Raw genomic sequence first — 23801 nt, forward strand, 5'->3', positions numbered from 1 at the left:
GGCGACATGGAGGAAGGTCAGCCATCCTTGGTATGCTGGGCTGCGCGCGCCACTTGCGGCAGTCTAGACATGTTCGCTGGAAGCGTCGTACCTACCGCCTCTCTTCCTTGTAGGATCCAGTAACGACGTCTGATTTCCGCGAAGACTCTTTCTGCTCCTGCGTGATGTACATCCTCATCGTATTTCTTTATAATCAGCTCTGTGACCTTGTGTCGGCTGTTCAATACGATCGGGTATTTAATGTCATCCGGTAGATTGGGGGCTCTGCGTAGGCGACCACCCACTCTGATGAGGGTATGAGCGTCGCTCTCGGGGGCCAGATGAATTAATCTGCTGTCGGATGGGACGGGCTTTCCTCCCTGTAGACAGGCCAATTCATCGGGGAACGAGTCTCTCTGGGCTCGCTGCAGTAGAAGCAATTCTGCTTCCTCGTAGTTAGCTGCTGACATATCAGCGGGGGACTTGCACTCCGGGTGGTACCGCAGGAATGTTCTTTGTTGTGCACTCTCTATGGACGTGCAATCGTCTATGTTAGGGTCGGTGGAGGCTACGGTGCTCAATCCACAGAACACAGACTTCTTATTTTCCACCTCCTCTGGACTTGCTTCCCTCGGGATAGGCATGGGCCACTGTCCTTCCGGGAGTCTTAGGAATGCGGGGCCGTCACTGTAGACATTGCGACGGGTGAGGTCATCCAGGGGCATCCCCCGGGTGATGACGTCAGCTGGGTTCTGTTTTGTATCAACGTAGCGCCACTCTGTTTCTCCGGTTAACTCTACGGTTAAGTCTTGAATCTCGGTGACTCTGACTCCCACGAAGACTTTGTACTTGCATGAGTCCGATTTGATCCAGGCGAGTACCGTCGTGGAATCTGACCACAGGATTGTTCTAGACACCGGTATGGTGAGCTCACGTTGGATGAGCGTGGCTAGGTGCGCTCCGGCTAGGGCTGCGCAGAGCTCTAGACGTGGGATAGATTGTTGCTTGCGTGGGGCTATTCTCGAGCGGGCGAGGACAAATGCTGTGTAGATCTCTCCCCCCTGGTCTTGGGCCCGCAAGTAGGCTACTGATCCGTATGCGACCTCTGAGGCGTCACTGAAGACGTGTAAGTCCATTTTACATGTCTCTGGCCTCACCGTGGGTGGGAAGTAGCTTCGGCGCATATTAACGCCTGGGAGTGAGTGGAGCTCCATCTCCCACTCTCTCCAGGTGGATGCAAGGTGTGCGGGAATGGGGTCGTCCCAGCCCTGGTCCTTGTCCCACAATGCTCGTACAATCATTTTTGCCCTGGTGGTGTACGGTAGAATACATCCTAGCGGGTCATATTGTCGGGCGAGTGTTGTGTACACACTCCGTCTGGTGGTCGGCGCCGCCGCCGGCCTTCCCTGCTCCGTAGTCAGGGGCTTGTGTCTGTAGTGAAGCGAATCTGTTTTGAATCGCCACACCAATCCCAGGGTCATCTCCTGGGCTTCTCCCGGGATTGTAGCCATCCAGGTCTCGCTGCTGGCTGCCTTGTCCTCGGAGGAGAGGCTGCGCAGTACTTGCGGATCGCTGCTGGCCCACTGCCTGAGATCAAAGCCGCCTTTGATCAATGAGGCGCGGAGTTTAATCAGGAGAGCCTCGGCTTCTTCTTGGGTTGAAAGGCTTTGTAGACAGTTGTCTACGTAGAAGCTGTTCTTTACGCTGTGTCGGACCTCTTCGTCCGCTGCTGGGTCCTCTGCTACATGTTTCTGTAGTGCAAATGTAGCACAGCAGGGGCTGCACGTCGTTCCGAAGGGGAGGACTTCCCATTGGTAGATGGCTGGGTGCTCATCTCCTGGCTTCTCTCTCCATAGGAACCGTAACAGGGGCTTGTCCGCCTCTACTAATCTCACCTGCAGGAACATTCCTTTAATGTCCCCGCTGATGGCCACCTTTTCCTGGCGGAAGCGGAGTAGAACGCCGAGTAGGGAGGGGCCGAGTGTGGGACCGGGCAGTAACTCTTTATTCAGATTTTGGGATCCGATCTGGTAGCTGCAGTTAAATACTATGCAGTCTTTACCGTTGTGATGGACCTTGTGGTGGGGCACGTACCACGATTCAGTGGTCTGGTCAGCCTCTTTAATGTCCATCTTTGTGACGTGTCCCGCTGTGATGAGCTTCTCAATCTCAGCGCGGTATACACTCTCTTGGGCGGGGTTCTTGGCTAAGCGCCGCTCCGTGTTCAGCAGGTACCGTTCTGTGGCGTCTGTCTTGGCGTGGAAAGTAGGCATTCCTTCTCGCCGCAGGAGTGGCGTGGCGTATCTCAACACGCCGTTGACCGGGACTCTCTTGGTCCCTGTCTCGAGGAGGTGAATGGCGTAAATGTCATCTTTAGAGCGAATGTCTTTCTTTCCGTTCTTAAAGGGCATTTGTTCCAAGGTCCATAGCCGCTCTACGTGTTGCAGGAGTGCGGTTTCTCCCTCTGTGACTCGGGAGTGGAGACATCTAGTGGCTGTACTTCGGTTGAGAGATTTGGCGAGCGGGCCTTGGAGAGTCCATCCCAAACGGGTCTCGACTGCTGCAGGACAGCCTCGGGGTCCGGTATGAACCCGGTCTATCGGGACAATGAGGTCTGCATGGTCGGAGCCTATCAACAGGGTCGGCATAGCATTGTCTATGAGCGGGATCGGTAACATGCGCAGATGTACATATTTCTCCATCGGCTTGGCGACGGGGTATGTGTACCGCGACAGTCCTATTTCTTGGCTGGTGAAAGCGTCTGTAATGTGGTACCGTCGCTCAGGCTGGCCGCTTGCTGCGATAGAGAATGAGACATTCTCGCCCTTTATCGTCTTCAAATCTCGTCTTATTGTCCGAATTGTCATTTGGGTTTCGCTTCCCCGCGGCCCTAGCTGGGCCGCAGCGGAGGCGAGCAGCAGGGTCTTCTCTGACCCGTCATCGAGGACGGCGTAAGTGTCCAGGACTTTATTCTGGTAGCTTAGTGTCACACGCACTACTTTTAGGAGTACTCGGGCTCCACTGCTGCTGGCGGGATCGATGTACATGACGCTCGCTTTGCGGCTGGATGGTGCGGGTGAAGGGCGCCGTCTGTTACTGTCGTGAAGTATGTCCAGATGGGCTCCATCGCACTTGGTGCACCTTTTCTTTAAGCGGCATTCGGCTGCCATGTGTGAGCGCGCACAGCGAAAACAGCGCTTGTTGGACTTTATCCATTGACTGGCTTCCTCCGCGTTCAGCTTGGGGAAGGAGTCACATTGCGCTAGCCAGTGTTCTTTCTCACAGTAGGGGCACACTATCTTCCACTTCTCCGTTCTGGATGGGGTACTGTGGCTCCTGCTGCTCGGTACTGACTCCGATTGGTGCATCACGGTCACCGATCTTCTTCCATCATTTAGTCGTCTGGTTCCTTCTCTGGAGCCAGGGGTGCTCCGTCCGAATGTATCTAGCCGTAGGCTGCTGACTTCTCTCGCCAGGAAGTCTGCTAGATCGAGCAGGTTCGGTTCGGGGCCATTCGGGTCTCTGTGGTCCCTCTGCCGCCTAAAGCGCTCCTGACGAGCGGGCGGCAGCTTCTCCAGAATCCTTTCCACATTTGAGTTGGCGTAAAGTTCATGCCTCCCCTTCTCTCTTTGCGCTCCCAACATCCCTACCAGGGACTGCACTCTGATGGACAGGTCGTCCAGTGCTCGATTGTCTATTGCTGGGGGTAAGCGGTCGATGTGTCGGATCTCCTGGATCACGTAATCCCATATGCGCCCATACCTCTGGTCCAATGCTACCAGCGCTGCTGTGTATGGGGTGGTGGAAGTCGCGTAGGCGAGCGCTATATTATGTGCGCGGGGCACCTTTAAGTGCTTCAGTAGGATGGCGTATTTGTGGCGTTCATCCAATACATCCACACAAACATGGTCTCCAGACACATGCAGAGTTCTGTATACTGGGCCCGGTTCTCTTGGGTGAAGTCGGGTACCATAGGCGTGCCAATGTATGACGCTGACTGTGGATACATCGGCGAGCGTTGGGGGAGAGGCCTCCTAGGCGAGTCTCCTCCCGCTCCTTGGTATGGGCTGGTACCGGCAGTGTACCATGGCCCGCTTGTCCAGGTGCTGTTCCTCGGTGCGGGTCGTGCGTCGTGCTCACCCGTGTATAGAGTCGGGGGTCTGTAGCGCAGCTCCGCGGGAGTATAGCCTGGGCTGTACCGGACCTCCTGGTCCGGTAGAGTACTGTGCTGTCTTCGGGCGTGGTTCTCCTCCTCTTCCTCTTCGTCTTCAGTTAGGTCATCCAGTGCTTGTAGTCTCTGGTTTAGCCTCTCCACAGGATATGCTGCTCCTTCCCGGTTGCTAGGTCTCGCTTGGACCGGTGGGGGGAGGTGGTCTGTGGGGGGTATAGACCTCGTCTGTTGGTCAAGTTCAGGGTTGTTTACTCGGCTAGGGGATGCCGCCCTGGAGGTGTGTCTAGACGAGTTCCTGGAGCCTCTGGCGGAGGGAGAGGGTGTTGTCCGTCTGATCAGCTGTTCTATTAGTTGCGACTGCTGTCTGTCGCGCGCTTGGTCCCGTTGAGCACCGGCTCGTTCTCGGGCCACATTCTCTTCCATCTGAATGCGTCTTATTTCTAGACGTATCTGCTCGTGTTCGCTTCGCTGCTGGATCTGCAGTCGGTCGCGTTCAGCAGCGGCGTTCAGGCTGATGAGGAAGGCCTGCTGTAGGGTCCTCTCTGCCTCGCTGGGAGAAGGCGGTTGTATAGGGGAGCCTTCCCTCGGGGTACTCCTTGCGGAGCCTTGGAGCTCTATCTCCACGGTGCTCTCCCCGTCTTCTTCCGTGCCGAGTTCTCTCTCGGTAGCGTTGTATTCCTCCCGGGACTCATCGGGGACTACTTCTTCAGTACTGGCGGGGTGTGAAGTCATGTCTGGTTCCCACTGGTCCCCAACCGTGAACTTGGTCAGTTACATTAGAGCCCGTAGGGGCCTCTATGGTCGGGGTAGTCTGGGCGTTGGGGTTAGACATACTTTTACTTTCTAGTTTTACCGCGTTTACTGTTAGTAGAAGACTAGGTTGTTGACTGACAGCGTAGGCCTCTAAGTACTGAGGGAGCCGTCGTTCGCGCTGCGGGCGTTGGTTAGGAGGATCGTTTCGTGGAGTGTTCATCATAGGCCATTTCAATATTAATAACACTATATTAATATTACACTAATTACCATCCGGCTCGAAGGACCAATTGTAACTGAGGGGTACAATTCCCTGACTGTATTACTAGATATGATACTTACTACCACTACCTTTGTACTTAATATTCGGCCACCCAGTACACGGCATAAATATATTATGATGAACACTGTCACATAGATGAAACGGATCCAACACAAATGTACGAATTAGAAATAGGTCTTTATTTCTACACAGCGATGGTGTGTAGAGCAAGCACTTAATCAATCACATTTATGAATGGAATTAGTATGCACTTTTATGGCAAGAGTATTCGTCGGTATATCAATAGAGAATGTCCAATCTCTGAAGGCGCAGGTGGTACATATACGACCTGGAATAGTTTAAGGAATAACAGCAGTGATACTTTAATGATTATATACTGGACACACTAGGAGAGGGGTTAATCCGGTCGCTTGTAAGCCGACAGGAGTAGGAGGGGGGGGGGGGTAGAATCCGGCTGCCTCGTCCGGCCAAGGGTATCCCAGGTGAACCCACTGTAGTGCCGTTCAATGCGCCGGCGATCCTTGGACCACAGATGAAAGCAGGTGGACTCTTTGTGGGCCGGCGTCATCCGGTCCACGGAGGAGAGACGTGAAGCGACCTCGTCTTGCAGAGCGTCTCCTCACCTTGCGTCCTCTCCAGGGGGGGGGGTTCCAACACACGGCAGTGTCGGGGGTCTTTATCCATGGAATAATCAATGTATACAAAGCATAATCCGTGCCTGGGAAGGCGGGCTGTCGTCGGTAGAATAATCCGGTATACAGGTCCACTCGCTCGTCGGCTCTGGGGCTCCTCGGGTGCAGCTTCACGTGGGGTCAACGACCCTGGGTAAGCAGCCAGTTCTCTGCCCGAAACGATGGGGTAATGACTACGGTAGTATTCTCACCGCACGAAGCACTATATATTAACAGACTATTATTAGCTTAATAGACTACGTCCAACTCGACGATATAGTGCCAAATATGACTATTCAAATATTAATATACACGATGTCTCAATACCGATGGTAGGCGAACTTGGCCTTACTCCCACACGTGGCGTCGCGGGGAGGCTTTACGTCTGTGACTCTATTGGAGGGTAAGAAACTGGACTGAAAAGGAAGTCCTACTTTAGTAGCGCAGTATATATACGCACTATGAACAAATAGTCCCATTAGTGGTGCGGTAGCCAGATTCCTACGCGGAACTAGGACTTGTTCGTACATGTGGAGCGGTACGTTTGAACTGGGTCTGAGGGGTATGGCAGCCTGGCACCAAGGTCTCGACCAATAGTAGAATGGAGACTATTATGGGATGTTCAGTAGGCTAGAATGGATATTCAATGCATATTGTACAAGGAATATACAAGGGATATCAGGGAATATTAGAGAATATACAAATACAATTAAATATATATATATAAATAAATATATATATTCGGTTTAATCTGGCCCTTCACAACAAGTACCCTTCCTTGACCACCTGTATAGACCCTCAATGAATATGCTGCGAATGGGGTGGAAGGGTTAAATAAATATACCACAGTCACAAGTATTTACCCGGTCAACAAGGTTAGCATATGATCAGAAATAGACACTCACACCGTGCTCCCATTTACTTCTACTTTATATAAGCCTGGTCAATTATCAGTTACAAGTTGTACTTTATGTGGTTCATATGGCATGTATTCATATACGGCACCGGGTGCTCTCACTTGTATTATAGGGGAACACTATTCCCAACATAGGCACCTCGTGCTCAATACATTAATAGTAAACCCCGCTTGGATTAGGGGAAGACCCAGGCACATGGTAAGTAGTTCAATGGGAATTCAAGAACGTCACAGTGATGCACAAATACAAAAGAAATCATTTACATGTGGGCCCACGTTACCAAATAAAACCTACTCTAAAGCCGGCTTATAATGTTTGGGATACCCCTAGACACTGGTCGTTAGCGTTCGCTCGAGTGGATACTGTTGTGGGCACACGAGGTACCATTGTACTTAGCCAAGATGGCGGACCCACTCTCATCACCTCTCGTCCGGGTGACAAGATGGCGTCGGGCGATCCCGCGAACACAGCCAGCGGGCTGGGGTAGACAGCATGGGCAGTGGTGAAACTGGAGGAGCGTGCTGTGTTGTGGCGACCTCTGCTGGTGGGGAGAGGTGTCCTCTGCGGCGTCGATGAGACGTCCACTGCGGGCTGTTGACTGGGCTGGCGCGTTCTAAACTGTTTGGCTACCTTAAACACAGCTAAACTGTGGGTCTTAGTGAACCCTCCTGCTATCGTCTGTACTACTAACGCAACGTGGCTGTATGCACCACCGGTCTTCAGCGACGCTCGCCTGATAGTATACTTGAGTCACTATAGCCGTTAGCAGCATGCTAATACACCGCACACACTGCTACTATAACACGTTATCTATGGACGTTGGTTCTTCTTTCCGTATCGCTTACTCACACACTTCACTATCGCTTGTACTTCTAGGATAACAAGTTATCTAGCAAGTACTCTCTATCACCCGTCGCTCTCCAATGGGGCTCTTCAACGGGACTCTTCCAACGGGGCTCTTCCAGAGCACACGCCCGTTGCGACCGCTCATGTCCGAGTTCACTGTCAAAGAGAACTTCCTTGTGTTCCGCCCTCCAGGTAATCATCTCTTGCTCGTTGCTTCTCTCTCCTCCGCTCCACCTGCCACCACTGCCCCCTGCTGGCAACCGCAACTGATCCCACTATAGGACCACTCCAGAAAGGGAGAAAGATGCTTCAATGTCATATTAGTGATCCATATCGAAGCCGGAGAAAGAGGAGCACCTCGCATCATTAGTAGTCCGGGCGAGATATCAAAAGGAACACTGTTTATCACACTTTATACACACACAGGGGAAGTAACAAGTTAGTCAGCACTTCTGAATACTTAGCAGAATATTCAGGATGCTACACATACTTCGTCATTTACTGTACATTGGAGGGGGTTGGGTTGGGACATTTACAGGGGCCAGTTTAGAATTGCAGTCTCCCGTAGGTGTTCTTTGAGAGTGGTTTTGAAAGTGGGTAGTGATTCACATTCCTTTACAGCTTTGGGTAGGGCGATCCACATTGATGTGGCATAATTGCAAAACGTGTTTAGTCCCTTGTTTGAGCCGAATCTGGGTTTAACATGATTTGTGGAGCTCCCTCTGGTGTTGTGATCGTGGTATTCACTGACCTTTGGGAAGTATTTTGACATGTACATGGGTACCTTGGTCGTGTAGTGTATCTTGTAGACCAGGCCCATTGCAAGTTGCTGTACTCTGTCGTCTACTCTAAGCCATCCTAGGTTGTCAAAGTGGGCAGGGGTGAGGTGGTTCTTATCCAAAGCGACTTACAAGTTCTGTACGACAAGTCATCAGGAAGGGCACAACTCTATCAGCTGAGTAACAATGTTCATCAAAGTGTTGAGTGCTACAGTGTGTAGGTTAGTATATTAGGACAAGTGCATGACAGTAAGGTTAGTTAGGGTTAATATTCTTTTCATTTCAGATATTGGTTGAAGAAGTGTGGGGAAACTGTACATTGGAGGGGGTTGGGTTTGGACATTTACAGGGGCCAGTTTCGAATTGCAGCCTCCTGTAGGTGCTCTTTAAGAGCGGTTTTGAAGGTGGGTAGTGATTCACATTCCTTTACAGCTGTGGGTAGGGCGTTCCACATTGATGTGGCATAATTGCTAAACGCGTTTAGTCCCCTGTTTGAGCCGAATCTGGGTTGAACATGATTTGTGGAGCTCCCTCTGGTGTTGTGGTAGTGGTATTCACTGACCTTTGGGAAGTATTTTGACATGTACATGGGTACCTTAGTGGTGTAGTGTATCTTGTAGACCAGGCCCATTGCAAGTTGCTGTACTGTCTTCTACTCTAAGCCATCCTAGGTTGTCAAAGTGGGCAGGGGTGAGGTGGGTTTTAGGAGTGAGGTTAAGCAGTAGTCTGACCAGTTTGTTTTGTGATGTTTGTAATCTTGTTTTTAGTGCCTTTGAGGTGCTTTGGTACCATGAGGTGCAGGCATAGTCGTAGTACCCTTGAATGAGTGCTCCTGTTAGAGTCTTCAGGGTATTCTTGTTTACCAGAGGAGATCCAGTACAAGAATCTTGTTCGTTGGTTGACTTTTTTTTATTACATTGGTTGCCATTTTGTCACAGGAAAGATTTGCCTCTAGGATGGAACCCTCATTTATCAACAATTCTTAGAAAGTGTTCTATCTTTGTTATTAAGCACATAATTTAGAATGTGTGTACGCACAAAAAAAAAGGATTTATCACACGTGTGTACACAGGTCGTACGCACACCTGTCTTGATAAATATCACTTTGATCCTACGCTGCAGCTCGTGCACGATTTTACGTATTTGCATATAGCACCGCCCGTAATTAACCATAATACGGTAATGGAACACCCCCATGAAATGTGGAAAAGTGGACTAAGCTGAGGGAAGCGTGTTATGGAGAAATACGTGACAGGCTGACAGACATGTACACGTACGGTGATGTCGGATATGATATCTATTAACTTAAAAACCATATTAACTAATAAAGACCGTGCTGGAATATGACTGCCTTTTTCCGTTTTGTTCGATTAATACCCAGGGATTAAAGTTCTCAATTTTATTCCAAATCACGACGGATTTTCCGTAGATTTTCTACCTGCTGCATATGATTTCTAGAGGCATACAATCTATTTTGATGTCGGTATTGGGTAGCCTATATAAACAATAATACAAGGGCATATACAAGAACAATGAATCTCACTGCATGCTATACTATGTTATTTGATACTATCTTGTCTAGCACAGTCTCTGGAGCGTAACAGTAAGAAGCATTTTGTATGAAAGTATTCTGTACTTCTGTATGACAACTATTAAAGAAACTTGAAACTTGAAACACTGCCATGTATGATGTAGCCTATACGCCATGTGTAGCCTGCGGCCTGCCTATATGTGATCAATACAAACATGAATTCCATCATGTCTGTGTGCGGGAACTCACAAGGCTGTTGTCACAATGTAAATAAGAACGTGCACTAAAAAGTTACAGTATGTAGTTGGTTGATTATATGTATGACAGTCATAAACCCTTGCAAAAAGTATCCGTTTTATTGAATGAATTGAAAACATGCAGCATGCCTTTCCTCCCGGCAGCAACGACAGTGGAATCCCTTTCTATTCACATAACTGCATTTGTGATGGAGCTTTGACAGCTACATGGGTGGTACAGTAATAACTAAATAACTAAAATAAATAAAATAAAAGTCTATTACTCGATCCATCTACAATATCACGATGGACCGTGCCATGTAGCCTATGTATAGCCTGCCTATGTGATCAATAAAAACGCGAACTTGAATCCCATCATCATATTTATATGTTGTGTGTCTGTCCACTATGTTTATTACTTTGTTATTTCCCCCCCCCTATCTATGTAAAGTGACCTTGCATGGGTCTCTTGAAAGGCGCTATATAAAATGAAGCTATTATTATTATTATTGTTGTTATAAATTATTATTATCACGTCTGTGCGCGGAGCTCACAAAAAAAATACTGTCTTTTACTTTCAGTCTCAGTGAAGTTTCAACGAAGCGAGGTAATCTATTCTAACCAACAAATTGAAGTAGAAAGCATTTCGTTGTGGCCAATCTTATTTGGAAACATGACACAAAATAATAGTATGTCGCTTTTTATTTGAAACAATATTTAATCGCGTTTGGAGGTGGGTGTTCTGCGTCTGCCCCCCCGTGCCAAACAAGCAAGCCAACCTCTTGTTCGCGCATGAGCCCGTTATAATTACACTACTGTCGCTATTTTACAATGAACTATAATGAATTACGGGTCATACAGAAGTTGAACACACCAGTGTTGGAAGTAATGCACGGAAGCTTATTTCCGCGTTGCAGACTGCAATAATTCTACCACCAGGCGCCAGCTACGCATGCTCCGAGCTGTGCGTATATATACGCACAAAGTCAAGCACAAGTTCAATTTGATAAATCCCACACTTTGCTTAGAAATTATCGTACGCACGGGTTACACACATATCTGTGCGTACGCAACGTTGATAAATGAGGGGTATGTAATTTCATCTTTTTATCAAAGCCAATTGCTTTTAACTTGTCAATCAGAATGGAGTGATTGACAGTGTCGAAGGCCTTTTGGAGGTCCAGCATGACCATGCCACAGTATTTGCCTGCGTCCACCTCTTGTTTGATGTGGTCATTCAAATATAGAAGGCATGTGTCAGTGGAGTGGGATGTTCTGAAGCCAGATTGGAATTAGTAAATAAAAAAAAATTTGCGAGGTACTTTTCGACCTGTTTGTATACTGTTTTTTCCATGACTTTCGAGATGGAGGTAAGAATAGAAACAGGGCGGTAGTTGCATGGGTCCAATTTGCTGCCCTTTTTGTGTAGGGGGGTTACCCTTGCAATTTTGAAGTATTTGGGTACGTGTCCCTGTTTTATGGAGAGGTTTATTATGTGTGTGATGACTGGGGTGATGGCGGCTGCTGAGTCTCTGAGGAATTTGGAGGGGATATTGTCATGGCCAGTGGCCTTGTTAGGTTGGAGGGCGCTCAGTTTTTTGTGTACCTCAGCTGTTGTTACCATTTCGAGTTTGAAATCGTCTTTGCGGACCCCTAGGTTATAGTAGTAGGCTAGGATGTGTTCTACCCCAAAATGCCCTGAGTGGGAGGGTAGTTTATTTACCAGTGTTGTAGCTATGTTTGTGAAGAACATTTTTAAGTAATTGGCCACATCCAGCTTGTGTGTGATGAGCGTGTTTTCTGTCTTTATGTTTATGTTTGAAAATCTGGTTTTGAGCTTTTTACTGCAGCCTAGTTGATTATTGAGTAATTTCCAAAGTTCACTGGGTTTATTTTTGTTTTCCTGAGTTTTGTCATTGATGCATTTTTTGTGTGCAGATTTGATCATGGAGTTTCCGTCGTTTACAGAGCGTAGGGATCTTGAGGGTGTAGTTAGAGACCATTGACCGGAGGTAGGCCGGAGCCGTTCCCTTCGCCGCACGATATGCCTGGTCGAGGGCCTTGAAGCGGATTCGTGCAGCAATGGGGAGCTAATACAGGTCCCTAAGAAGTGGGGTGACATGGGCTGACTTCGGTAGGTTTGAGATCAGGCGGGTGGCTGCGTTCTGAAGGAGTTGAAGAGGCTTGGCCAGCAAGCAGTGCGTTGCAGTAGTCGAGGCAGGATGAATAAATCTTCATTCAACTGAAAACATGACCAGACAGTCTCTGGTATGTATATGAGATAACATTCTCGCACCCAGAGATTTCCATGTCATGTCAGTGTAACCAGCACCAATATTGTTTTGGTTGTGAGATAAGGCATTGAGAGAGAGAGAGAGAGAGAGAGAGAGAGAGAGAGAGAGAGAAACAGAAAGAGACTACCTACCTATCTATCTATCTATCTATCTATCTATCTATCTATCTATCTATCTATCTATCTATCTATCTATCTATCTATCTATCTATCTATCTATCTATCTATCTATCTATCTATCTATCTATCTATCTATCTATCTATCTATCTATCTATCAGTCTCTCTGTCTGTCTGACCCCCCCCCCCCCTCTCTCTCTCTCTCTCTCTCTCTGAATGGCATTGTTCTCTTGCCATGCTCAGGTAGATGTGATTTGAATGGTAATAGCCTCCCATGCAAAACAGCAATCATCCTGCCTTTAAACCTAAAAACACCTATCATATACAGTAGATAGATAGACAGACAGACAGATAGAGAGACAGACAGACAGAGAGACAGACATGTAATTGTCTTGCACTCATACATGGGGCAAGGGGGCAATGCAAATAAATACAAAAAGGGGGAAATTACAGCAATGTCCATAATAATCCATAATAGTTTGTGGAAATATATCTGAGTGTTTATTTTAGCCTGTTAGCCATTAGCAGGGGGACATAAACACCAGCCAGCAGCCAAATACTGCAGGTCAACCAGAGCAACAATATAATAAATGGAACCCAGGACACACATTTTCACCTGCACCCTTTTCCCTCACAACATCATTTTCTCTTTTGGTCGATCAGAACTCCATGGATTATAAGAACTATGAACTCTCTTCTTCCTGTTGATACCTAGCTCTTATAAACAGAAAGAGGAGACTAGCTGTTATAAACAGGAACAGGAGAGAAAACTAGCTGTTATAAACAGGGCGAGGAGACTAGCTGTTATAAACAGAAGGAGAATAGCTGTTATAAACAGGACGATGAGACTATCTGTTATAAACAGGAAGAGACTAGCTGTTATAAACAGGACAATGAGACTATCTGTTATAAACAGGAAGAGACTAGCTGTTATAAACAGGAAGAGACTAGCTGTTATAAACAGGAAGAGACTAGCTGTTATAAACAGGACGATGAGACTATCTGTTATACACAGGAAGAGACTAGCTGTTATAAACAGGAGACTAGCTGTTATAAACAGGAAGATGAGACTATCTGTTATAAACAGGAAGAGACTAGCTGTTATAAACAGGAGACTAGCTGTTATAAACAGGAAGATGATACTACAGTAGCTGTTATAAACAGGAAGAGACTAGCTGTTATAAACAGGAAGAGACTAGCTGTTATAAACAGGAGACTAGCTGTTATAAACAGGAAGATGATACTACAGTAGCTGTTATAAACAGGAAGAGACTAGCTGTTATAAACAGGAAGAGACTAGCTGTTATAAACAGGAAGATGATACTACAGTAGCTGTTATAAACAGGAGACTAGCTGTTATAAACAGGAAGATGATACTACAGTAGCTGTTATAAACAGGAAGAGACTAGCTGTTATAAACAGGACGATGAGACTATCTGTTATAAACAGGAAGAGACTAGCTGTTATAAACAGGAGACTAGCTGTTATAAACAGGAAGATGATACTACAGTAGCTGTTATAAACAGGAAGAGACTAGCTGTTATAAACAGGAAGAGACTAGCTGTTATAAACAGGAAGAGACTAGCTGTTATAAACAGGAAGAGACTAGCTGTTATAAACAGGAAGAGACTAGATGTTATACACAGAAAGAGGAGACTAGCTGTTATAAACAGAAAGAGGAGACTAGCTGTTATAAACAGGAAGAGGAGAGAAGACTAGCTGTTATAAACAGAAAGAGGAGACTAGCTGTTATAAACAGGAAGAGACTAGATGTTATACACAGAAAGAGGAGACTAGCTGTTATAAACAGAAAGAGGAGACTAGCTGTTATAAACAGGAAGAGGAGAGAAGACTAGCTGTTATAAACAGAAAGAGGAGACTAGCTGTTATAAACTCACTCTTGTAAAGTGATGCAGAGCTAGCTCTATTTCAGCTGCTCAGGTAAACTCACTCTTGTAATGTGATGCAGAGCTCTTTTTCTGCTGGGCAGGTAAACAAACTTGTTAGTTTCTACTGAATGACAAGCCAACATGTTAAGCTGAACATAAAATAACACGATGAGGCAGGTGTGTGATTAAGAAAATAACAGATTTTAAAACAGACAAACCAAAACAACAGCAAAATACATTTTAGGACTATGAAACAATCCATACGTCAAACAGTAAAAACATACTTTCAGTTTTCTGACTTCGTGGCTTCGTAGCATCAACGCACCACAGAGCTTAAATAAGACATTTTCTTGTTCATGGTAATAAGTCCTCAACAAAGTTAACTAAACCTACACTGGCTGGATACTAAAATAATGTTGTAAGGCAAACTCCCAAACAGCAAACAAGAAAAATATCAAATCCCATCACTAAGGGCCCCGATTCAGAATGAGCTGACTGAAGTCACATGTGGCACTCCTGCTTGGAGCCTAATATCTCCCATGACCCGAAGACTAATATCTCTCATGACCGTGTACCTGATATCTCCCATGAAGAGCGATTTCAAAATTGTTTTACACATGTAGTTCAACAGTGTTATTTCCCCCTACTTCCCTAGCCCTATTTTTTGTCCTGATTGTGAAGCGACCTTGGGTTCTATGAAAGGCGCTATAGAAATTTGATCTATTATTATTATTATTATGAAACATATCCTGTGTTTTTGTAGCGCCCCCTATTGGTCAATTTGAAGTAAGGACTGTGAAATATCATGTATGGAGGATAACTGTTTTCTGATACATTAGAAATCACAATAATTAATATATTATCAATTTAATTAATGTTGAATAGACATTTTATAAGGTGTTAGCCAACTGAGTATGATATCAGTATATATATAAAACAAAGAGACTTAATCATATCTGTAGGCTACAGTAGATTAGTTTGGCATTATTATGACAAAGAGATCTGGTAGGTTACTATAGATTAGTTTGGCATTATTATGACAAAGAGATCTGGTAGGTTACTGTAGATTAGTTTGGCATTATTATGACAAAGAGATCTGGTAGGCTACTGTAGGTTCATTTGACAGTATTATGACAAAGAGATCTGGTAGGTTACTGTAGATTAGTTTGACATTATTATGACAAAGCGATCTTGTAGGTTACTTCAAATAATAATATAATAATACAGTAATGTAAAGGGTAACACCATCCAAATCAGGAATTTCAATATGTTGTTTCCATGGCATAGGAATCTTGAACATGAGCTACTCTCTCATGAAGCCAGAAAAACCAAGTAAGATTCAAACTTGTGATGTCATCAAGTATAAATTAGCTGTATTCTATAGAAGTGTTCTCTGTTTTGAAACAGAGAATGTACCCATATACTCAAAACATTACCCTGGGTGTCCCCAGTGTCATCTTTACCATTGTATACTCAGAACATTACCATGGGTGCCAGTGTCAGGTCAGTGCCAGGTCTGAATGAAAACCCTTTAGAAACCTCTAATAACACAAGTCTCAGGTTTGAATGAAAACCCTCTAGAAACCTCTAGTAAGATAAGTCTCAGGTCTGAATGAAAACCCTTTAGAAACCTATAATAAGATAAGTCTCAGGTCTGAATGAAGGGGTGTGTAGTTTTGTAGTAATTTCCTGCTGGACTGACTTGGATCAACTCTGAATCGGAGCCTCACACAATTAACTATCCCAAAAAGACCAGAGGATAGATAGTTTTGTCAATGTTGGACGACAGACACCATGTTGATGTGTGTTTGTAGTTAACTCAATGGCCGCCAACAACGATTATACGTGTTTGGCCGACAACCGTTGAACGCCAACCACGTATACGTTATTTGATCGTTATTTCTTTTATTCGATATTTCTATTCATTACAGGCACACAGACTCGGGGTTAACATGGGGAATCATCCTGAGAATGCCAAAGTGCAATACCGGCCGCATCCCGCTAGACGGCGGTATCGAGCACCCTTTGTAACCTTGTATCTTGGCCTGTGGAACGGCCAAATGTCTCGGGTTTAATTTTTCCTTGTCGGGCGAGGCAAACGGTTCTCCTGGTTCCATTGAAGCGCGTCAAATATCCCCGATCCATATGTTGTGGTGGATTATGCCGTGGGCCAAATGGACATTGGATGTACCAGATGGCGATCAAACAATTGGAATATTATTTTTGGAATACTCCCGATCACAGGTAAGGGCGATTTGACGAATATTTTAGCTTGATCCTGCAATGCTTTTTTGCGTGTTTTTTTACGCTGATAAGCGTGTTTAGTGTTCAATACGAATGCCCGTTACTGACAATTAAATAATCATAAACGACCCCGCCCCCCTTTCATGCATTCATGATGGAACATAATACCTATGATATAGATTTGATTTCGGAATAATAGCGTGTACAGGCAAGAAATGGCAACGTCTATAGTGGAATTGACGTATACGGGTATAACTCAGCATTTCGGGAATTACCCTAGACCGCTCTAAAACCATACTTATATTCACCACGGTATAACACGGGAACGTATGGATGGAAACATTTATTCTTTTTCACATATTGAACGATAGATAGGTGATGTCAAATGGGCCATAGTATTGTATCCATATAATATAGAATATAGTTATAGCTCTACAAACAAGGTGATGCAGTCCTATCTTTTAAAGTGTGGCAGTGCTAGAGCGGGGCCCCGTCTAATTCCCGGCGGTCAATGAGTTTATTGGTCTACAGACACCATGTCGACGTGTGTTTGTAGTTAATGTTGGTCTACAGACACCATGTCGACGTGTGTTTGTAGTTAATGTTGGTCTACAGACACCATGTCGACGTGTGTTTGTAGTTAATGTTGGTCTACAGACACCATGTCGACGTGTGTTTGTAGTTAATGTTGGACTACAGACACCATGTCGACGTGTGTTTGTAGTTAATGTTGGTCTACAGACACCATGTCGACGTGTGTTTGTAGTTAATGTTGGTCTACAGACACCATGTCGATGTGTGTTTGTAGTTAATGTTGGACTACAGACACCATGTCGACGTGTGTTTGTAGTTAATGTTGGACTACAGACACCATGTTGACGTGTTTGTAGTTAATGTTGGACTACAGACACCATGTTGACGTGTGTTTGTAGTTAATGTTGGACTACAGACACCATGTTGACGTGTGTTTGTAGTTAATGTTGGACTACAGACACCATGTTGACGTGTGTTTGTAGTTAATGTTGGACTACAGACACCATGTTGATGTGTATTTGTAGTTAATGTTGGACTACAGACACCATGTTGACGTGTTTGGACGACAGACACCATGTTGACGTGTATTTGTAGTTAATGTTGGACTACAGACACCATGTTGACGTGTATTTGTAGTTAATGTTGGACTACAGACACCATGTTGATGTGTATTTGTAGTTAATGTTGGACTACAGACACCATGTTGATGTGTATTTGTAGTTAATGTTGGACTACAGACACCATGTTGACGTGTTTGGACGACAGACACCATGTTGACGTGTATTTGTAGTTAATGTTGGACTACAGACACCATGTTGACGTGTATTTGTAGTTAATGTTGGACTACAGACACCATGTTGATGTGTATTTGTAGTTAATGTTGGACTACAGACACCATGTTGATGTGTATTTGTAGTTAATGTTGGACTACAGACACCATGTTGACGTGTATTTGTAGTTAATGTTGGACTACAGACACCATGTTGACGTGTATTTGTAGTTAATGTTGGACTACAGACACCATGTTGATGTGTATTTGTAGCTAATGTTGGACTACGGATAACACGTTGTGTGTTTGTGGTTAAAACTGGATCCAATTCTTTAGACTCATAACAGTCTTTACATCATATTGCAGCCTGGTTTACGGCAGCCAGCTGAAGCTTAGCTTGCTCGATACTGGATCAATTCAAAAGATTCAGTTGGTATAAATGATAGAGAAATAGCGTCTATGTTAAAGAATACCAGAGTTATCCTTTAACACAAAACAGTGATTTTTGAAGGGAAAGTGAACGGCCAACATGGCCAAACTCTGTCTCTGTATGTCTTTGGGTGGGAACGGTTATACAATATTATATATTATAGGAACAGTGGAAAATAAATAATGTTTAAACGTTGTTGTTTTTCCACAGTAAAATCCACAACAGATATAACATACTAAACAATAGAATATTAACACGCCTAAAATAACAAAGTGATAAAAACTCTCTCCTAACATACAGGAATGCAGTTGGCCTGGAGCTCAGTCCTTGTCTGCTGGAAAATGCATATCAAGGGATATTTCACTTTAGTCAAACTTGTCAAAAGTCAGCAGTCTTACCTCTATGTAAAGTCATCTACTAGTAAAGCTAGTGACCTCTGATGACTTTAGATACAGGTAAGACTGCTAGCTTACTAGTAGATGACTTTAGATAGAGGTAAGACTGCTAGCTTACTAGTAGATGACTTTAGATAGAGGTAAGACTGCTAGCTTACTGGTAGATGGCTTTAGATTGCCTACAGGTAAGACTGCTAGCTTACTGGTAGATGGCTTTAGATTGCCTACAGGTAAGACTGCTAGCTTACTAGTAGATGACTTTAGATAGAGGTAAGGCTTCTAGCTTACTATTAGATGACTTTAGATAGAGGTAAGAATGCTAGCTTACTGGTAGATGACTTTAGATAAAGGTAAGACTGCTAGCTTACTAGTAGATGACTTTAGATAGAGGTAAGACTGCTAGCTTACTAGTAGATGACTTTAGATAGAGGTAAGACTGCTAGCTTACTATTAGATGACTTTAGATAGAGGTAAGGATGCATTGCTAGCTTAGTAGATAACTTTAGATACAGGTAAGACTGGTAGCTTACAAGTAGACGACTTTAGTTAGAGGTAAGACTGCTAGCTTACTAGTAGATAACTTTAGATAAAGGTAAGACTGCTAGCTTACTAGTAGATAACTTTAGATAAAGGTAAGACTGCTAGCTTACTAGTAGATAACTTTAGATACAGGTAAGACTGCTAGCTTACTAGTAGATAACTTTAGATAGAGGTAAGACTGCAGCTTACTAGTAGATACATTTAGATACAGGTAAGACTGGTAGCTTACAAGTAGACGACTTTAGATAGAGGTAAGACTGCTAGCTTACTAGTTGATGACATTCGATACAGGTCAGACTGATAGCTTACTAGTAGATAACTAGATAAAGGTCAGACTGATAGCTTACTAATAGATTACTTTAGATAAAGGTAAGACTGCTAGCTTACTAATAGATAACTTTAGATAAAGGTAAGACTGCAGCTTACTAATAGATTACTTTAGATAGACGTAAGACTGCAGCTTACTAGTAGATAACTTTAGATACAGGTCAGACTGATACCTTACTAATAGATGACTTTAGATAAAGGTAAGACTGCTAGCTTACTAGTAGATAACATTAGATACAGGTCAGACTGCTAGCTTACTAGATAACTTTAGATAAAGGTAAGACTGCTAGCTTACTAGTAGATGTCTTTAGATAAGAGGTAAGACTGCTAGCTTACTAGTTGATGACATTCGATATATGTTAGACTGCTAGCTTACTAGTAGATAACTAGATAAAGGTAAGACTGCTAGCTTACTAATAGATTACTTTAGATAGAGGTAAGACTGCTAGCTTACTAATAGATTACTTTAGATAGAGGTAAGACTGCTAGCTTACTAGTAGATTACCTCTGATAGATGTAAGTGAAAAATCCCTTTAAGCTGCGATCCAAGCTGGGTCAAGTGATGATGAAGTTGTACACTTGCGTTCAGATAGAATTAAAAGAAAAACATTAGTTGAAAAAGGCACTGATGTGGTCCAATCATTTCAGTTCTGCTCCAATATAAATGTTCTTGAGTCAAACAGAACACAGAATATTCAGTAATGCTGTGGTCCAATAGAATCATAGTAAAGTTCTGATGTTGTCCAATGGAAATGGAGCTTATTTCAGATGAAATCCAATAGACTTGCATTGAAGCCTTTACTCCGAGAGGAACAGCTCCAGCAGTAGTAGAGCAGAGAGGGCATCTAGACCGCTGGAGACTAGTACCTTGTCTCCGTTAGCTATGTTCAGCCTGGCTGGGGCTAGCCATGGTCTAGCAAGGTATGGTTGGGTTTGTGTCTCCATTAGCTCTGTTCAGCCTGGCTGGGGCTAGCCATGCATGGAGATGCTTACTGTGTGCCAGACAGGCCACATCAAAGCTAAACGCTGGCCAGTGGAGACAAGGCTTAGGTCAGACCACAGTGTCCATGTTAAGGCTGTCACATGGTCTAGAAGTTCAGAGCTCAAACACTATGATACCTGACTAACCCTGAAGACTCTTACACAGTCTAGAAGTTCAGGGCTCGTACACTATGCAGCCAGACAGTCTGCCGTTTGCCTACCAGCTCTTTGATCCACCAGTCTCCTTTGATCAGATCGCATGCTGAGTCGTGATTGTATGACACCGGTATGTGATGCTCGGTACGTGGGGCGGATTCTTATGCAGACGTATGCTGAGGTCCACATGGTTTTACTCCTCACTGACCCCAGTCTGTGGGCTACGTCTGGACTATGATTGAGCCTTTAGACGCAAAAGACAGCTGAAGGAGATGAGGTTAACATGATGTGGGCGTGGCCAAGGCACAGGGGGAAACCCATTAGAATGACAGTTTGCAGAAATACATTTTAGAATCAAGGGAACATCAATGGTTTAGAATTTAAAATGAATGAGAACTCTGGCATATCATCTCCACTGAAAATGAATGATGGTTTAATATGAGGAGTAATATTCATCATCACATTAATATGAGGAGTAACATTCATCATCACATTAATATGAGGAGTAACATTCATCATCACATTAATATGAGGAGTAACATCCATCATCACATTAATATGAGTAACATCCATCATCACATTAATATGAGGAGTACTAACATCCATCATCATATTAATATGAGGAGTAACATTCATCATCACATTAATATGAGGAGTACTAACATCCATCATCACATTAATATAAGGAGTAACATTCATCATCACATTAATATGAGTAACATCCATCATCACATTAATATGAGGAGTACTAACATCCATCATCACATTAATATGAGGAGTAACATTCATCATCACATTAATATGAGGAGTAACATCCATCATCACATTAATATGAGGAGTACTAACATCCATCATCACATTAATATGAGGAGTAACATTCATCATCACATTAATATGAGTAACATCCATCATCACATTAATATGAGGAGTACTAACATCCATCATCACATTAATATGAGGAGTAACATTCATCATCACATTAATATGAGGAGTAACATCCATCATCACATTAATATGAGGAGTAACATTCATCATCACATCAGAGGAGTAACATTCATCATCACAGAGGAGGAGTAACATTCATCATCACATTAATATGAGTAACATTCATCATCACAGAGGTGGAGTCAACCATGGACTGAATAACATTCATCATCACATTCATAGGAGTTAGGTCGGCTGCCATCCGTGTTAAAACGGGAAACTGGCAAGTTCAAACACTTAGTTTGCTGTAAAGGTTTCAGTTGAAATAAAGTCGTGAAGGAAACAAGTTTGTCAACTGATCCCAGGTATGAAGGAACTATCAGCTGTTGTCCTGTTCTACCCATTCAATGTCAACCGGAAACCAGTGTCCATTATAAATGAATGGGTCTTAAGCTTCAGAATTGACCATTGATAGAATAATATTGATTATACTGTCCAGGCCACACAAGTAGCCATCCTCCCGGTTCCCTTCTACCCATGGTGCTCTGTGACTAAGCTCCTCCCCCTCAGGAAGGGGTGTGGTCTTCCCAAAGTCAATCATCCAGACTTTGGCGAGCCCATCTTTGTCATGGACAAATAACAAGGAGCTGCCAATCACCTGGAGAGAGAGAGAGAGAGAGAGAGAGAGAGAGAGAGAGAGAGAGAGAGAGAGAGAGAGAGAGAGAGAGAGAGAGAGAGAGAGAGAGAGGATGGAGGGAGAGTGAGGGACAGAGGGAGAGAGAGGGACAGAGGGAGAGAGGGATGGAGGGAGAGAGGGATGGAGGGAGAGAGAGGGACAGAGGGAGACAGGTAGGGTGAGAGAAGGACAGATGGAGAGAGATGGAGGGAGAGAGAGGGACAGAGGGGGAGAGAGAGGGACAGAAGGAGAGAGAGGGACAGAGGGATGGAGGGAGAGAGGGACAGAGGGAGAGAGACGGACGGAGGGAGAGAGGGATGGAGGGAGAGAAGGACAGAGGGAGAGAGACGGACGGACGGAGGGAGAGAGAGAGAGGGAGAGAGGGACGGAGGGAGAGAGGGATGAAGGGAGAGAGAGGGACGGAGGGAGAGAGAGAGGGACGGAGGGAGAGAGAGAGGGATGGAGGGAGAGATAGAGGGACAGAGGGAGAGAGAGGGATGGAGGGAGAGAGAGGGTGAGGGGAGGGTAAGAAGACATTTGTTCATTGCTTAAGTTATTTTAAGTTTTTGTCCACGTATCCACCAGTAGCATGACCTCACTTCCTGTTTTGATCTACTAACTTCCTCCACATAACTGTGGAGTGTGTATGTGTATGGGTGTGTGTGTGGGGGGGGTATTCAGGGCCATTGTTATCTAGGTTTAACGACAATAGGTGTGTGTGTGTGTTTACCTCATGGGATTTGAAGAACGGAGATATTTCCAAAGTTTCCCGAATCTCCTTCAATCTGGTCAGATATGACCTCTGTAACACACATACACAGGATTTGATGGTATGAAAAAGTAATACCTTTTTGAGTGAACATTCTGATTCAGATTAAATATACACTTAAAAATACACTTTCTGAATTGAGTTAACTCATTCACGGCCAATCACGTAATATTACATGTTTGCTCGCCAACCGTTGGGCGCCAAAAACGTAATATTAAGTTTTTAGATAGTTTTTTTCTTTTATTCGATTTTAATATCAATATTACACTCACAGACCTATATGTTACCGCTGAAAGCCATACTGAGACCCAAAAAGTGCAGTACCGGCCAGATCCTGCTAGGTGGCAGTATCGCCCACCCTTTGAAACCCTATTCCAGACTGTGTGTCACATCTAATGTCCTCCGGGCGGAGAATTTTGGTCCAGGCAAGTCTAACGCTTCACCCAAGCAACTTGAAACGCATCTAGCACACTCTATCCATAAGTCGTGCCAAATTATGTCTGGGACCAGATGGACATCAATACTGGAAATCGCGATCAGACAATTGGAATATATAAGGACTAATAAGGACTTTCTGACGCCAATTCCAC

At 44.5% G+C, this 23801-nt stretch overlaps 1 protein-coding gene across 1 annotated transcript in view; it reads right to left on the bottom strand.

Moving 5' to 3' along the window:
* Positions 1-14646: 14646 nt before the first annotated feature.
* The window catches only part of LOC311228290 (uncharacterized protein), a 127525-nt gene continuing 118370 nt past the window's right edge, over positions 14647-23801 (bottom strand). Inside the window, exons 13-14 of the mRNA XM_084314198.1 lie at positions 23173-23244; positions 14647-22424 (exon numbers count right to left, since the gene is read on the bottom strand). Coding sequence (XP_084170324.1) covers positions 22215-22424; positions 23173-23244 — 282 coding nt within the window. The 3' untranslated portion in view covers positions 14647-22214. The remainder of the gene's footprint in view (positions 22425-23172; positions 23245-23801) is intronic.

The sequence above is a fragment of the Notolepis coatsorum genome (genome assembly GCF_963971535.1).
Source record: "Notolepis coatsorum genome assembly, chromosome: 5".
In the NCBI taxonomy this organism is placed as follows: domain Eukaryota; kingdom Metazoa; phylum Chordata; class Actinopteri; order Aulopiformes; family Paralepididae; genus Notolepis; species Notolepis coatsorum.